At 36.9% G+C, this 18382-nt stretch overlaps 2 protein-coding genes across 3 annotated transcripts in view; one reads left to right on the forward strand and one right to left on the reverse strand.

Moving 5' to 3' along the window:
* The window catches only part of ldah (lipid droplet associated hydrolase), a 39770-nt gene extending 37565 nt beyond the window's left edge, over positions 1-2205 (forward strand). For both annotated transcript variants that reach the window (XM_079853659.1, XM_079853660.1), the window contains exon 7: positions 488-2205. In XM_079853659.1, coding sequence (XP_079709785.1) covers positions 488-679 — 192 coding nt within the window. In that variant the 3' untranslated portion in view covers positions 680-2205. The remainder of the gene's footprint in view (positions 1-487) is intronic.
* A 6572-nt stretch (positions 2206-8777) lies between these two features.
* gdf7 (growth differentiation factor 7) lies at positions 8778-15313 on the reverse strand. Its single transcript, XM_079853815.1, has 2 exons — positions 14946-15313; positions 8778-11910 (listed from the first exon to the last, which is right to left on the reverse strand). Exons 1-2 carry the CDS (start codon positions 15235-15237, stop codon positions 10949-10951), a joined length of 1254 nt encoding a protein of 417 aa, XP_079709941.1. The 5' UTR covers positions 15238-15313; the 3' UTR covers positions 8778-10948.
* Between the last annotated feature and the right edge of the window lie 3069 nt (positions 15314-18382).

Consider the following 18382-nt stretch of genomic DNA (forward strand, 5'->3'; position numbering starts at 1 on the left):
CTTTAAAAAAACTATAAATTAAACAAATTAGGGTTTCTCTAAACAAATATTAATTTATGCAGTGTATGCTTAGTGTATAATGTAATTAATTTGATTAAATCTTTTAATTATTTGACAGCCCTAGATGAATTCTTTTCACAAAGCAAAAAGTTTTAGAGCTTTAAATGATGGCATATGTCATTCATTGATAGCGGTTTCTGAAATTATGAGGTAAGCTGAGGAATATGAAGGAGCACATACTATAAACTCCAGTGGTGGTCTAAGTTCCTATGCAAATCAAATGGGAGGGCTGTTACTTTTGTTATTCTTACATCATAGATTGTGCCTTTAAAATAAAATATGGGGTTTTGTGATCAAATGGATGTCAGAAAAACTGAATTGTTGAAGCTCTGCTCTTATTATGATGCATGGTCATAGTGGTGAATCCCACATACAGTGCAGGAACCAACCTAAATCATTTAAGGTTTGTCTTTGTTGGCTTTTTCAGCTTATTTTTTACTATGGAGCTACGGACCACTGGTGCCCTGTGCAGTATTACCATGATATCAGAAAGGACTTCCCTGAAGGGGACATTCGTCTGTGCGAGAGGGGCATCCGGCATGCATTTGTCCTGGATTCAGGGGATGAAATGGCTAACATGACGGCTGAGTGGATCTTAGATGATTTGAGGACGCTCTAACTGCCAGAATAACATTTATTCAACTTTAATGTCTATCAGACAAATATTCTAACTGAGCCCTCTGTGTGAGTTTAAAAAAAAAAGACCATTATTTTAGAATGTAAGGCTAATTCACACTGAACCAACAGATCACCAGATTACAGTGTGTCACTTGTCAAACATTCCATGACCCGACAAATGCCAAATTAAGATGTTCAGTCGGTGTCTGTTGCCGTTGGTCGGCGTGTCGGTGCAGTGTGAATTCCATGGTGACGTATCAGGCATATCACGTGTCCCTTCACAGTCACGATGGAGCTCTATGACTGATGTATTGGTGAGATTTCATTTTTCCTCAAAATATTCATGAACATGTTAATAGATTGTGAAATATATGATAATTTAATTCTCAAATATGTGTAAGTAAATGTATCTTGTCCTTCAACTTTTCAGTGTATTGCATAAATAATTTATTTTTGTGGAAATCTGTAATTTTCCAAACTTGACAACCAGACAAGTCACTTAAAGCTGCACTGTGTAATTTTTAGCGGCATCTAGAGGTGAGGTTGTGAATTGCAACCAACAGAAGTTACGGTGGCCGACAGGAAAAGATGTCGTCGTCTGAGACGGCAGAGATTAGCCAGTTAAGCAATAAGGTTTCTTTACAAAGATAAATTAAGAAATTAGATTTACTTAATTATTCAGTAAAGCGATATGTTATTGCGAATATTATTGTTACTTGTGAATCATTGTGTCAATGTTTTATTCGCTGACTTTAGCAAGCTTCTTTGCACGAAGAACAACATAGTGATGAAACGCTTTTGTCCTTTTAGAGCTACTGTAGAAACATGTTGGCGCAAAATGGCTATTTCTATGTAAGGGGATCCACGGTGTATGTAGATATAAATGACTCATTCTAAGGTAATATATAACGGTTCATTAAGTAAGGTCTTTATACACCACTGAAAACTTAGTTATGTAAATAATATTGCATTTCTGTCAACAGATCCTCCTAAATATTACACAATGCACCTTTAAGAACAAGATTCTTGTATACAACAACAGCCTGGCATGACGATGTTGTCCTCTTGATGGAAAATAATTTTTTCAACATAAAAAATTACATAGTTATTTTATAATAAAATGTGAAAAAATACAATAACATCAGTAAAAAAAATAAAAAGAATACGTAATGTAAACTATACAGAAGTATAGTTTAATTCAAATTGTTAACAAATACGATATATTGTTAATAAAACATTTTGCAATTGAATCAATAAAAGCTTGTAAAGAGACATTGTCCAATTTTAGAAATTTTTGCAGTTGATTTCTGTCATTGGGAGAGAAATGTTGAATTTCTATGTATTTGCTATAATCATTTAGTATAGTTAAATTACAATGTTGATTGTCATGAATGAAATGTTTTGAATATTCAGATATTCAGTATTTGAGGAGGAAAGCTTTTGCTGAATATTGCTTTACCATCGTGTATCACTTGTGTATGATCTCTTGAACCTTTTCTTTTTGGTTTTTCAATGAAATGTTTTACACTTAGGACATGTTACATGTGATTTGATTTCTTTCTGAAGAGAAAATGTATTAATATGGCAGGAAATGCCTGTACTAGCATGGACCACAATATTATGAATTTTAATGAAACTTGGGCTGACCCTGGTTAAAGGCAGAAAAATTATGCATATTTGAGCGGTCTCCACATAAATGGACCTCAACATTAACCCTGGATCATTTTTATTCTCTAGACTGCATCAGCAGGATTCTGGAATAGTGTTTTACCTGTAAAGCTGCTATTCTCTTAGCTTGAGACCAGTTTAGATTCTTTAGGCCCCAACTTGGCTCCGGACATATCCCAAGAGTTTGCTTTATGGTGAATGGGGAGCCAAAGCGGGACCTCTTATAAGAAAACCCGGCTGTAGGTTTGTTCTCCACTTGCATGGTTTCCTGGGAATTACCAAGTGAAATATTTTGACAGTTTACCTCAAGTGCCCAGGGACCCGTAATGTTATTCAGTCCTCTAACCACCTCAGTCAACGTAATGAAACATCAAAACGTTTATATTTTACTCTGATGCTCATATTCAAAGTGATGTCGTTTCAAACCTGTATGACTTATTTTCTTAATTTCTGAAGAATATCCTGTTCACATTTTAAAGGGATGGTTCGGAGTAAAATCAACCTAGGGTCCTTTGCACCATGATCTCGAGCCAAACACCCCCCCCAGAAGCCTTTTTTTCCCTTGGTCGAACATTGTTAAAGTTAGAGCTTATTTAGAGATATCAGCCGGATGACTTAGTGCAGGCGCTAATGGATCCAAGGTTGTATCTCGTAAATTACCCCACTAATAATGCCCGGAATGGTACCAAACTTCTACAGTAGTACAAATAGGTTCTGTACTCATAAAATGAGGCATTGGAAAGTTTGTAAGTACATCAGGAGTTTATTTAAATAACACTTGCCTGATGGCTCATGCTACTGCTAACCCGGACGTCGAGGTCACTTCTGTGAATTAGGAAAAGCCCATAAAAGTCCTGGCAGAAAGCGATGCATAAGGATTTAGTGTAACGACGCCCAGTTCCAGGAATCCACTAATATTTTGTTGGTAGTACCAGTTTGCAACAATTATTAGTTAACACTAAGTTGTCAACACTTTGGAAAAAAATAAATAAATTCACTAGCTTTTCCCGTACACTTGAGAGTTTTGCAATGGATTTTTACGGGCTTTTCCCAAATCACGGAAGTGACCTCGACGTCCGGGTTAGTGGTAGCATGAGCCATCAGGCAAGTATTATTTAAATAAACTCCTGATGTACTTACAAACTTTCCAATGCCTCATTTTATGAGTACAGAACCTATTTGTACTACTGTAGAAGTTTGGTACCATTCCGGGCATTATTAGTGGGGTAATTTACGAGATACAACCTTGGATCCATTAGCGCCTGCACTAAGTCATTCGGCTGATATCTCTAAATAAGCTCTAACTTTAACAATGTTCGACCAAGGGAAAAAAAGGGGGGGGGGGGGCTGTTTGGCTCAAGGTCATGGTGCAAAGGACCCTAGGTTGATTTTACTCCGAACCATCCCTTTAACATACAATAAAGATGAATGAGAACTGGGACTGTCAAGCTCCAAAAATAAAAATAAAAGCACCATAAAAGTATCATAAATTGGTCCATATGACTCAAATGCTGTATTCCACATCTTCTAAAGCCTTGTGAATGAACAGACCAAATTTTTTATCATTATTCACTGAAAGAACGGAGAGAAGTGATGTCCAATTCCTGAGCAAATTGCGCTTAATTTTGTGTCAGCTCTATCAAATCAGTTGATTCTGAATGATTTGTTTGCAAATCAGATCATCGCATTAAGTTTAACTTGATCTTGTTAAACTGGTTAACAGCCCACCAGAGGAGATGTTTATGAGCCAATAACCAAATTTTACTCTGCTTCAAAACATTTGGAATATATTGCATAAGTCATTTGGACGACTTTTGTGATATTTTTAGGGCCGTTCACACAGAATGCATTTTTGTATGGTTGTGGTTTGCTGTAAATCATTTGAGTGACAGGTTGTCCCAACCTCACACCAGTTACTTTGATGAAAGATTACGAGGGCACATGAATTGGCCATTTATAATAAATACTGCAATATTCCAGAAAAAATAAGAATGAACCATTTTGATTTCATTGTGACTTTAACTTGTGACTTTAACCCTTTTTTGCATTTTGGAGCTTTCGTTATGTGGGGAAAAAGTGGCAAGGAAATTCCCCCGAGGGCCACTATGATGACAGATATTTCTTTAGAAAAGGCTTTGGCACAACACCACACAGGTCCTCAACAAGTACTGACACGTGGCCTATTCACACCAACTTGTTCAGTTGATTTGAAATCTGTCGTCTTCAGTACTCGGCAGAGATTGGCGCATCTTGTTGCCGAGCGGCTCAGCAAAAACTCAGTAAATATTTCCATCTGATCTGTTTCCCGTTCTCTCTGAGAGTGGGGACTCTCCGTGTAAGCCCAGGTCTCTTTAATCTTCCTTTCCAGCCTTCTCAAAAAGAATGACAAAGCCCCTTAATTTGCTTATCCTTGATTTAAACCAGGAGGCAGGGCTAGTTAGAAGGAAATGGAGTAATCCTGCCCGGGTGGATTGAATTGTGGCAAAGCAAACAAGCTTTACTGTTTTACGTCTCCAGAGTGGTTTGGGTTCTCTTGTGGTGATGAAGAATCGTTCCAAAGATACTCTGGTATTTTCCTGCCAAATATCATCTGCAATAGATCATTTTCTTTCCCCCTGGTCTTTGTTATGTTTTGTTTTGACATCACAATAGTTGTTCTTTGTTCCCCTCTCTCCCAGTTTTTGTACCAACTTAACATCATCTGATACGCTCTGATCTGGGGGGTTAAAATTGAAATAGATCTTTTCTACTAAATGTAAGCCTACTGTATTTGGTGCTGTTGTGAGATTTGTCTTCCAAAACATAATAGCAGCACAGATACTGTAGCTATTTCCTATTCATATATATAATTCAGGTCCTACATTCTCCTTCAATGACACAAACTTCGAGTGTAGGAAAAGCAAACAGTGCATCCCATCCCACAAGCCTGCTCTCACGGGAGTATTGAAAATGTTTTTCAGGTTGTGTAACTTACAGAGAGCCAGAATTGTCCCCAACGGTGGCCCATCATTGCTATTGATTCGGTTTAGGGGAATAAGATAAGTTTAAATACAGTATTTACATTAACATCAGAGTCTAATAGTGGAATCATGCACTTTAAATAGAAGTGAAACGAAAAGTAAAATGAGCAGAAATGTATGAAAATGAAAAACACACTAAAAGACAAGCCAGACAACCCTGAGTTTGATGCAATGAACTGCCTTTGCATTCAGTTATATTAAAAGTGCTGATAACCATGTGCATGAAAGCAGAACAATTACTACTTTATGAGTCTTTAGTATTTTGTGGGCGCCAGTTTCATATACGTTCGGTGTAATGCTGTATAATGCACATAGTATTCAGAAGGGACGCATGAAACAGGTGTGACATGTTTGGCAAGCTGATTCCCCATGTTGGAAAAGCTTTATGAAATGGTAAATGCCCAATATTTTGAGAAAAGACATGGATTTTATTGTGCAGTTCTAGTTTAAGTGCAAACCAGAATGTATCCTATTAGAAAACCCCTAGATAAATGTATGCAATCATACAACAAAATGTACATATTTAGCCTGTTTGATATGTAAGTTTACAACATCCTTGCCATGGAAATGAGATTTCCTTGATGGAAAACTTAAAAAAAGAAAAAAAGAAATTATACACCATGTTAGAAAATATGTAGTAATGGATAAATGACAATATATAGTTTATATAGTTTAAATATATTAATTGTATTATGTGTTTTAATTTTAATATACATATTTCGATAAATAAATGACAAAAACATTTTAGAAAATAAGTGAGGAATGCAGTCACTTATTAGCCAACTTAGAATACATTTTATTTAAAATATTTAGTGTATTATTAAATTGACTATATTTTATATAGTTTTTTCAATAATTTTTAATAAAATGCTATGCATTCAAGTGTCTAAATGAAAGATTCAGGCCAGTGTTACTACAGAATCTGACTATATTTGTCCCAAAAAAACATTTGGATGTCAGCCTCATCATTTCCTCCATCTCAAGCTGTCTATCAACTTTTTGACCTGAATGAGATTTTATATGGGCCAAAGTGGCTCTCAGGAAAAGACATCTGGACAGATGTCAAAGTCTGGACACTGCAATGCTTTTTTTGGTCTCACTTGTGATTCTGCGACATGATTCAATAAAAAAGAAACAAGCGTGTTTAAAAAGATCTTTCCTCTCATAAAGAAAAACTGTATCCCCTCTTGTCATGGACTCCAGGCAGTTGTTCAAATATTTGGGGGTCAGTGTTCATTTAAAAGCATCCCTAAAAAATGGACTTGGTGAGGGGCCACCTATTCTCTGTCTCTAATAATTGTTTGATATAGTGTATTATTGCAGTATCTGTAGACTCAACAAAGGAAATATTAGTGACCTTGATTCAGATTAGTTTTGCTATCCATCAAAAACAGATTAACAGACGGCATAAACGTCTTTGAATAAGTTATCTCTGTTACTCCTTTTTAAATATTGGAGGTATTGTAATAAAAGTGAGTGATGATCCATCTCCTCGTTGCTCTTGCATCATAACCTCTGGACAAGTGCTCAATGGCAGGGCACAAAGTCATTCATTTCTAAAGAAGAAAAAAAAAACCTCCACAGAGACCCTCCACACGTTAGCGTTTCCTGGAGTTTAGCACACAATGCCACACGGCTCCCCTACCAGCGCCGGACAATACCGTATCCCCCTCTTCACCCCGTGTTGTGTGGAATTTAGAATCACCTGGAAACTTCCTGAATACTTGCTGGCAAAAAAATGAGACAAAATACAAACCCAATAATGATTCCGGAACCGTGGGTGAGTCAGACAGTCACCGAAGGTTCACTTTCATGTGGATGTCTGGGAAAGAAGATTTGCTGCGGGAGTGCGGGAGTGGTTTTTTTTTTTTTTTAATAAAATCATCTGTACAAAAATGACAATGCAATAAAGAAGTATGAAAAAATGCTAAGTGTGTTTACTTTTTGCTTTTTAAATTTAAATTTGTTTATATATATTTTTTATACATATACTAATAAACATTATATCCCCCCAAAAAACAAGAAATCAATATATTGCAGATAATTTACAATTGAATTATGTACAATTCCTTATCTAACAGTATACATACTCTCACATACACAGTGCATTTACAATAAAAAGTCAATAAAAAAGAAATTCTCCCTTTTTAAGATTTTTACTTTAAAATGATCATTTTCGCAGCCAATACATAACTCAAAATGCATTAAATTAAGAAAAGCGTTTTTGGCATGTGTACAATAATTTACACTTATATTTTAAGCCTTTGTTCTAGTAAAAAAAAAAAAAAAAAAATCAGTCACGGCTTATTGTTCCCCCCCACCCCAACATATATTTCCCCTGCTTTACAGTAAAGTAAACCAGATATCGGTGAAGGTAAGTTAACATTGCTTAGCACTGATCAGCGTGTATATCCGAGGGGTGCCAAACCTTTCAACTGAACCATGACAATCCCGCAGGCTTTGCATTCATTTCTCTGAGAGCACTTGGCATGCTGAATTGAAACTCCTTCTCTACTAAACGTCTCCTAAGGCTTTTCACTTTAGTAAAGTAGCGAGACACAGCTGAAGAAACCCATGCAGCGCTTAAGCTGATAACCTCCAGACCTCCGAACAACAGAAGAGGCAACGGCACTCTTCATGCCTCTTTATCTCCTTGAACCAAAGATGGCGCCCCGTAATGTTAATCTTTTCCAGCTAGGTGTGAGATCACGATCGTGTCAATAGTGAAAGAAAGACTGCTTATAAAAAGAATCAAATTGTTTGGAGAAACTGCCTTGAGAGGAATTAGATTAAGGAGCAAGCACATACGGTTGGGAATGTTTACAATGAGAGGAGATAGAGACCCCTAAAGAGAGATATTGCTTGAATTATCCTTGACTGGCCAAATGTAATTCATTTGTTTGTATAGGTTTGAAATAGATTTTGCTTTATCTTTTCAAACAGTCTGCAGAACAAAAACAGACCAGCATGATTTGAATGGGAACTGAAGAAATATTGTGAGGCATGCAACTGTTTTCGACATAATTTGTTTAAAAAGAAATGGTAACTTAAAAGTTAAGAACTTATTTCCGCCAAAGTACTTAAAAACAGTCAAAACAACAAGCTCGCACACCAACAGTCACGACAATAATGTATCGTAAAACCACACAGGATGTTTTCTTGAGAATCGCACAGACTTCGTGCCATTATATTGTTCTGAACTGCGCAGATGCTCTGGCTAATTCTTCTGTGGTCTGTTGATTTAGGAATGTAACTTTCATAATGCCACCATGGACAATTTAGGTGATTATCATTCCCATACAGTGAGACCAACATTGATTGAGGGGAATTACCATGGAGAAATGTCAAAAAAGAAAGAAACACAGTTGCTGTTATGAATTAAAAATCTGCTTTGTATTTCTTCATAGAGGAAACAGTTGATGTTATATAAACAGTAAGCAGGCAAATATTTCTGACCTGACACTGAGATTAACAAATGTTAGAAGCTTTATTTTGATTTAAATTTTGAAGAGGTTCTAAAAACGTTCCTATAAACTGAACTAAAATGAGTTTACAGAGATAGTTCACCCAAACTTTCTTTCTTCCGTGGAACATAAAATATATTTTTAGAAATATTTCTGTTTTTGGCCAGTTTTGGGCTAAACAATGGAAGTCAATGGTACCCAAAACTGTTAGGTTACCAACACTCTTCAAAACATCTTTTATGTACCACTGAAGAAAGAAAGTCTTGCAGATTTGGGACAACATTAGACTGAGTAAATGATGATGGAATTTTTATTTTTGGGTGAACATATCCCTTTAAAGGTTTTAAGTTGGGCATACATTAAGTCCCTTTTTGTTATACTTATGGTACAAGGCAATTTTCTTTTTTACCTTGTGGCTATCATTCATACGTAAATGATTTAAATCAAACATTTGAGAAAATACTGCAGATTTGTTTGATAATCCATAATAAGGCATGACATTAAAGGATAAAAATCTAATCTAATTACCAGTGCAAGTAAACAAACCCTCTCAGTAAATGTAAGTGAACACTGAAAGTAGACACTCAAACAGCCAAATCTAGTGTCAGGATAAAACAAAACAATCATTTTGATTTTGGCTCCACAGCGCCTTTCACAAAATAAGGTCTGAGGTCGCTCCATGCAATGAAGTCATTTATCTTGCACATATTGCATACATCATGTACTATACTGCAGCTTTATCATCTGACCGAAGCCAAATGTGGTCTCATCAACATTTTTTTTTAAAAACGCCTAGTTTCTCATTCTCATTAAAGAGCTTAATTTTAGTTTTTAGCATTTAGTATGTTATTTTAAGAATGCAAAATGATGTGCTAAATGTGTTATTCTTTTTTTATGTGGGCCAATGTTGAGATTTCCACCTTTCTACATCAAATGTTGGTGGGTTATCTTGATATAAAATTCAGAACTGTCAAGGTCAATTATTACATGTGTCTTTTGGTTCTAGAAGCATCTAAAGTTGCGAAAAGGAAAGCCATACTGTGTATATATGATTATGGAGGTCTAGGTACTAGGAGAAAGCTGTCAGTTAGTATGACAAGGATTCTCAGAAGTATGCAATTTTAAATCTGTAATTTTCGAGCTAATCACTTGAGCCATAGATGTCATGTGACTAATCATTCTAAAGCTGCAGGAAAATTATGTCATGAGTCATGACAATGCTGAGTGGCTGATGGGATCACACATGCACACTCCCAAATCCTTTACTTTTGACTATCCTGCACTGTTACAAAAGACAGTTTGCAAGATTTACACTTTAAAAAGCCTGGTAAAACACCTACTTTAATATAATGAAAGATCTGTGTTTTAAATGTTGCTTTTTAATTTTTTTTTATTCCGTTAGAATACACATCTTTTTTGAATGGCCGTCAATTGAGAAAGGTGTTTTTGCAGCCACATGGTGTAGATGTGACATCTACCAGCAGGAGCTAATGAGGCCATGCTAACCAGCTACACTTTGACCCCTTAGATTTAGAATGGAGTCAAAAGTGTTAACTTTCACTCAGTCAATGCCGTATTTGATTAAGGCCACTAGACTCTGAGAAACATTTTCAGAGGAACTTTCAAATTCTTCAGAGCTATTTCATCTTGAATATAAGCTGACTGTCATGCAAAGCACCTTTACTGTTATACACGTTATAGTTGCGTGCTATCGCTGACAGATTCTCAGACTCCGAGTCTTAACGGGGCCAACATTTCTGCCGCTGCTGCAAGGATACTTCAACACTCTATCATTGAGTTTACATTAACAGGATGTAAAATAATTTCTGGAAAGCCTAGGTTTTCACTCATTTTCTGTTGAGGAGTTGTTTATTTGGTGTTGTAAGGGAATTTGGAGCTGTTCGGCACACATGTCCTCTGCTCGCTCCATAAACACAACTCAATGTCTTATCGCCGTCTGAACATACACACATGCTCTTTGTCACACATTTACACACTGTCCCTCTCACCAGCTCTGACTGCTTCGTCTTGCCCACAATGCAGTGCTTGGCCTCTGCGTATGAGGCAGCGGCAGCTTTCGTATAGGGTCCAGGGGTAGCTCACCCCTCGCTCACATTGCTACCTGCACCCACAACTCTCCACCACCATGTCCTCATACTGTTTATAAACTACGTTATTCCCAGAGTCAATGTACAGGATGCTGATGGGACTGAGTTTAGAAGGAACGCAACAGCTTGGAGGGGTGGACTCTGGGTCCATGGAGTTCATGAGAGTCTGGATGATGGCATGGTTGGTCGGTTCCAGGTGTGAGCGCAACGGGAAGTCGCACAAACCCTCGCAGTGATATGCTTCGTAATCTAGTGGCGCAATAATCCAGTCGTCCCAACCCAGTTCCTTGAAGTTCACGTGAAGCGGCTTCCGGCTGCAACGTGTCCTCCGTCTGCCACCTCCCTTTCCTCCACCGCCGCCTCCTGTAACAGGTCCTACACCAGGACGGCCTGCTAAAGCTGTCCGTCTCCTCCGCCGATGTCTTGGATGACTTTTAATATCATGCTCCCGTGCGGGAAATTTATGACTTTTCATGGCCTTTATCTTCTCACGGATCTCCCTAAAGAGGTTCTCCTTCTTCCGAGCTCGAGAAAAGGCCACCAGTAAGGCTCTTTCATGGGTCTGCTGATCCTCGCGGCTCAGACCCAGCAAGCTGGGATGCACGGCCTCGTTATTTGAATCAGAAACGGCTGATATGCTGAAACACAATGGCCTGCTGCCTTCCACGGTCCTGTGCAACTTGAGGTGGGTCTTCACGCTTGCACCAACGTCAAACACATCCCATGTGGCTGAAGCGGTATCTAGAAGATCAATGGTCCTGGAGGTGAGGAGAAGAGATTGGTGAGAGGATCCCGGGAGAGAGCAGGTGTGAAGGAGAAGTCGGTACAGGTTCCCACCACGGGAGATTAAACTTAAGACGTCAGGCGGTGGCCGCCTCAGAACCCGCAGCTCCACCTCCATCAGTTCGTCCAGTCGTGAGAGACCAGACAGGTCGAATGTGTACTGCTGATGGAACTTCAGGGAAAGCTCCTCTGAAGGTGTAAGAGAAAAAATGGGTTAGCATTGAAATATGAAGTTTTTGAGACTTTAAGAATGAATGCAGCAAGCTTACAAGAGGCAAACACTGATGCGTTTTCTCACCTTACTATGAACAATCTTACATATGGCTTTTGTGAAAATGGCATACACAAATTGTCATTCCATCTACTCAATGAGAATAACATTCAAGGGCCTGAATGACTTCTCCAAACACGAGGTGCAGCATGCTCACGGAGACCAGGTGGAGAGCATTTGGCTGACCTGTCAGACTGTGAAGGCCTTTGGCAGCATCTGCTAATTACACTGATTGAGTGAGAAGAAGGTTTGGCAGGATATTGGAAATGCTCAGCTCTCAGAGAAGCCCTCCTCCTTCCCCTATATGTCCTCAGGAGGATGTAGTAAATTTGAAAGGTGGGTGGCTTAAGGGTGTAATTAAATGTTAGGTAACATTTCAAGCCGGGGTGGACCTCAGTTTTCTGTGGCCACCATGAACTGGAACTGGTCTTTCATTATTCGCACAGCTAACTTCGCTGCAGGGAACAAAATCTCTGTCTGCAAGATGTCCTCTCTTTTTCTTTGTCTGGAGAAAGAAATTGGCTAAAAGAACACATCCAATACTCAGTCTCATCCGTGACTGAGATGATGCAGAACCAACCTTTGCTAAGAGAGACCAGACTTTGCGTTTAGAGTAAAACAAGCTTCGATGTTGACATCTTGACATACAGTTCAAACATGGAACCCAGAGTACCATGCAACCTGATACAGAGACCGCAGTTTCATGGGTTAAACATGAAGAGGATTCTTCCAATATGAGGTGGCTGCACAAAGGCCAGATCGGGACATGTATTGATGCTACACTATGAGAGAGACCTTCAGAATGGTAATCGCAAACTGTTTAAAGCTAGCAGACTTTTGGGGACTGGCCACAAATAATGTACTTGCCCTACATGAGTGCAAGGAGCTTGCAAAAGAGGTGTTTTGAAAGAAAAGCACTATACATCTCCTCTCTGAGACAAAGGAATGCTATAAAAAACAGAAAGAAAGGTGAACAGAGGGGAGGGGTGTAGAGTAAAGCATCCTCCTCTAAGCTAATATCCGCTTGCCAGACTAAACAATGACATAACCTAGAAAATGAGCTGAGGCAGTCAGGGACTCAAGTTCCAGTCAAGTACCTTGGGGTCTACAAATATTGTCTGAATTTCTTAGTGTTTATGGCTTCAGACAATGCACAGTCATATTTTGATTATTCCTTTAATACCTTTTTTTTTTTTTTTTTTTTTTTGCATACATTGGATAAATAATTTTGTTTAGAATCTTTTTTTCTTTTTCTTTTTTCATCATTTATTGGCATAATTTATGATGGGAACAGGTGGGAAAATCTTCACAAAGAAGCATGCTACACTCCCAGGCCAGATTTGAAACAGAAACTCCACATATTTATAACAAGCCACCTATAGGCTACATACCATTGAACCAACAATTCACTGCTGATGATTAAAGCTGGTATCTACATGTATATACACACCAACACAATTCTGGTCCCAAAAGCATCAGATGTATATGTGAAGGTATAATTTAAATATGTTACAAGTTCATTTTAGCACTTAAATTGGTCAGTAAGAATAATTGCTGCTTCATATCACTGTGTAACTTAGTTTTGTGTTGGCAAAGGTAATATTTAAATTGTGGTTTGAATTACTTTTGGGCATTTCTGCCTAATTAATATTTATGATCTATGCATTCGCCATTTCGTGACGTCATCTCCACCACGGTCCCCCACTATTTATTTATTTTTAAACAAAGTGACATCCATCGTTTTATTTTCTTTGTAAGAACTCAGAGAGATCGAATCAAATTTCTTTTACTCTCCATTTTTCACAAAATGTGGGAAAACATAAGGTGGAAATATGATGCTTGGAATTCAATGCTAATTATTACCCTCAATAGCCTACTCTAAAACAAATGTGACATTGGGCGCTTTTTTATTATTCAAAGGCTGTGGCTTCATATGTAATAATGTATGAATGTCATTTCAATCCATCGAACATTCAAGAACAGAACCTTTTTAACGTTATACTTAAAAAAAAAAAGGTTTTCATGCAAATCTCCATGTATTTGGCCGTGCGGATAGTTGACACACTGCATTTAACAAATTCTGTATTTTTACGTGACAATCTTATTTGAACATAAGTTTTAAATTAAAATGTTTCTCTATCTTTATCAGCAACACCTGGAGGGGAGAACGCGTGCTTAGATAGCCTACTTTAACTCAAGGTGCTGCTGAAGCTTATTTGTCACAGATGGTGGAAATTTGAGACATTTGACTTCATATTTATTTTTTGGAATTGTATGTAGGCCTATTTCGAAAATATTATCGGGAAGTAGATGATCCTAAACAAAAAAATAAACTTGAGCTTCAAAAACATGGAATCACGCAGTCGCACAGCAATATGGAATCACACGTAGCAGTCTTTACTAAATTATTTTTCTTTTCGAGTTTAATTGGGAAAAGAAAAACAGTCTATTCGCGTAATGTAATAGGCTACACGCAGATTTGCGCATTTCCCTATTTAATGTATAATGCATAAACTAAATATGATATTTTTAGTGCAATTTGTGGTTTGTAATTGGACCTATAATTAATAGCCTAATTATTTGTATTGTTAATCTGCAACAAATTATTTTACTGATAATAATATATTCTAAAGCATCAGAGAATTTCAAGGCTATATGCAATATCATGCTTGAAATAGGCCTATCTTAATGTAGCCTATAAACTCTCAGTCAAAGTCACACCGAGATCAATCATCTTACAGTGTCAGCTGTCATTTATACGGCATGATATAAAGTGATTTATTACGGCAGCATACCTTTTACAATTTATCACAATTAATGATTTTATGTGCCAAGTATAGGCTAATATATCAAAATAAACAGATCAGGCTCATTCTGAAGGTATGAAATCCGCACCGATGGCCGGAATGAGATCATCTTACAACCCATCTATCTATCTGTCAATCTCACTCACCTTGTCCCAGGTCCATGAAGCTGGTCACTGTGTTGGCATATCTCCTGGAGCGTGTCTGGCTGCCGTTGCCTCGGTCCAGTTCCGATAGAGTCCTGTACAGAGAGATCATGTAAGACGGAACATGAACAGATGTGGAGCTCGTGCTGTCTTCTGCAGGACCGCGCGCATCCAGATGTGAGTGAAGCCCGTTATCAGAGGGGTACTGCACCGATCCCAGCACCACTGCCTCAATAATAATCCCAAAGCAAAAGGAAAACCATAGGAAGGGAGCGGCAGTCTTCTTGGGAGTCATTTTCAGTGGTCTCTGGCCGAAAATGGCAAAGTTGGATGGACTTGATGACTTTGGAAACTCCCCTTTGCTCTTTAGAAAGTGTTAATATCTTGAATGTGAGTAACATTGAATGCCTGTTGCTTAGTACTCAAAGAGCGCCCCCCGTTGGAAAGATATTTTGTGTTTTCAAATCCCCAACAATATTCTCAGGGGACTAATAAATATTATTGCCAGTTAGAATGCCAATTTTATTTCAATAAATTATGCTAAACCGAATGAGCTTAACTAATAATAAACAATGAAAGGTGTCCACTTATTCTGCTTTGCTGGGAATTTTCTTAGTAGCCTATAATTATAGGCTAGGTCTATTGTTTTTTTTTTATGACATTGACAAATAATCTTCTTCTAAATAAGAATAATAACATAAATAGACGTATTGGAGGTCAATAACGTCAATTTCCATTTTAATTAGAAATTGTTGCTTTTCATGCTACACCTTTTGCCCAATCGTCCCCCATTTAATGCGCGCGCACTGCCATCTACAGTTGAAAAGACCCATGCTATACGTTCATGCGAAGTTTAAATCGCAATAAAGTAGCCTACTTTAAAATGCTAACAGTAACATTCCTTCTCACTGTGCAGAAACTCAGTTAGGCTACACATTTTCTTATAGATTTAGGGGAGATTGAGGCTAGTTGCTTCACATCTTACTCCAGGTAATAATTCTCAGTGTAGTTTTCTTTTTGAAAGTGAACTTCTGTGTAAACACCAAAAAATATCAAATAATATCTTTGGACAAAAATACAACCTACGAAAAGATGACTATAAAGCTACTAAAGACATTCACTATGATACAGTGCTATGCATAAGTTTAGACACCCATGCTAAAGTTGACTAAAAAGAGGAATAAAAAATCATCTTTTGGAAATTGAACTTAATGCCTTAATTTAAAAAATGTGGAAAAATCCATCCTTTAAGGACACCAATTTTCTTTGTGAATGAATAATGTATCGTAAATAAATAAATGTTCTTCCTTAAAATACAGGGTGCATAAGTTTGGACACCCCTATGTTAAATTCCCATAGAGGCAGGCAGATTTTTATTTTTAAGTATTAAAAAAAAAAAAAAAATTAGGATACTATGCATCCTGATAAAGTTCCTTTGGCCTCTGGAATTAAAATAGCCCCACATCATCACATAGCCTTCACCATACCTAGAGATTGGCATGGGGTACTTTCCATAAGATCATCTCTCAATGCAAATCAAACTAGCTATTAGGCTAACTGAAATAAAACCATGCCAATCTCTAGGTATGGTGAAGGCTATGTGATGATGTGGGGCAATTTTAATTCCAAAGGCCAAGGGAACTTTATCAGGATGCATAGTATCCTAAAAAATTTTTTTTTAAAAATACTTACAAATAAAAATCTGCCTGCCTCTATGGGAATTTAACATAGGGGTGTCCAAACTTATGCACCCTGTATTTTAAGGAAGAACATTTATTTATTTACCATACATTATTCATTCACAAAGAAAACTGGTGTCCTTAAAGGTTGGATTTTTCCTAATTTTTTAAATTAAGGCATTAAGTTCAGTTTCCAAAAGATGATTTTTTATTCCTCTTTTTAGTCAACTTTAGTATGGGTGTCTAAACTTATGCATAGCACTGTATATATTCCCTCTGCTGTGCAACCCAATAGTGAATGCATTGGGATTTAGATCTGTTTCTTTCCTAATGCTATCCATTTTTCTACTAATTTACACCTTGTCAACATCCAAAAATAAAGACTATCATATGCATAATCAGTCAAGCATATGCTTCTTTTCACTTGACACTTACTGGAATCAAAGAGGGAACATAACCATCCATTATTATTTCATCACAGCTAACATATGCTCAAGTTCTTAAGACGAAAATTGTATTTCAAAATGTCCAGCCTAAAATGTGGCATACCATGGAGATTCAACCTTGGATCACAATGTTGAGGTAAAGCATAAGTCCAATGGCACTGCCCAAACACTTCATTTATATAACTTTACACTGCTGTATGGGCCTAAAATACTGTAGATCATCCATGTCAACATGCAGCAGATTGTGTGTTGTTTTGCTGTCTGGACTAACCAACACTATGCTATAATATATCAGATTAAACTCTGGATTTTTTTTTGCCAGGAAGTACAATAATCCTGCTTCCTTTCTGATCTCATCCATGTCTGCCATACTAATAACTAATGTTCAGTAGAGACAGCAAACTAAACACATTCTAGCAGCCAAATGAACATTTATTAAGATCATGGTATGAGCTGTGTTGTCTTCATTCTGCATTTTGCACTCTTTGAAATCTTACTTGCAATGACTGCTCAGTAAGATCCATCAGATAAACAGATGCCATTCCATTAGTAAGTAATGCTATCAGAAACAGCTGGATTGGAAAGTATCTTAGTGACAAAAAAATGTATTCTTACCCCTCAAAACAATGGAAATATGTCCATAGTACGTACAATACAGTATTTTCCACTCAAACATTTCTTGACTTTTAATTAATTGCTCTGAAATAGTTCACAGGGACTAGACACCAGTTACAGATCTTTTGTCATTTACAGTATTTCATTTAACTAGCTGACAATTCTTTTCTGTGTAAATGTGTATTTATATAAGAAGGAATGGACATGCTACAATGAGTTAACAGTGCAATTGTAAAGCTCAAAACATGTAACTAAATGTCATCATGATTAGGCTATATATTTTAAAGTTGATATATATTTTTTTATTAAAGATTATTGCCTTTTTCCCATGACACACACTGAGTAGAGAGGATCATTATCCCCTCAAAACTAAATAAACTTCCATAAACTCACAATAAAGTATTTTATATCTCAATTATGTGTTTTGCAGTGTCAGAAATTAACATCTATTAATGGGCTATATATATATATATATATATATATATATATATATATATATACACACACACACATACAAACATATATATATATATATATATATATATATATATATATATATATATATATATATATATATATTACAAACAAATAAACATGGGTATTACTCATAAAATATATTTTACTCATTAATATACATACGTATAAATATTTTATGAGTGTTAGTTACTCATAAAATACAAATATTCAGGGTTTTTTTTTT

This window comes from Squalius cephalus (genome assembly GCF_949319135.1).
Source record: "Squalius cephalus genome assembly, chromosome: 20".
In the NCBI taxonomy this organism is placed as follows: Eukaryota; Metazoa; Chordata; class Actinopteri; order Cypriniformes; family Leuciscidae; genus Squalius; species Squalius cephalus.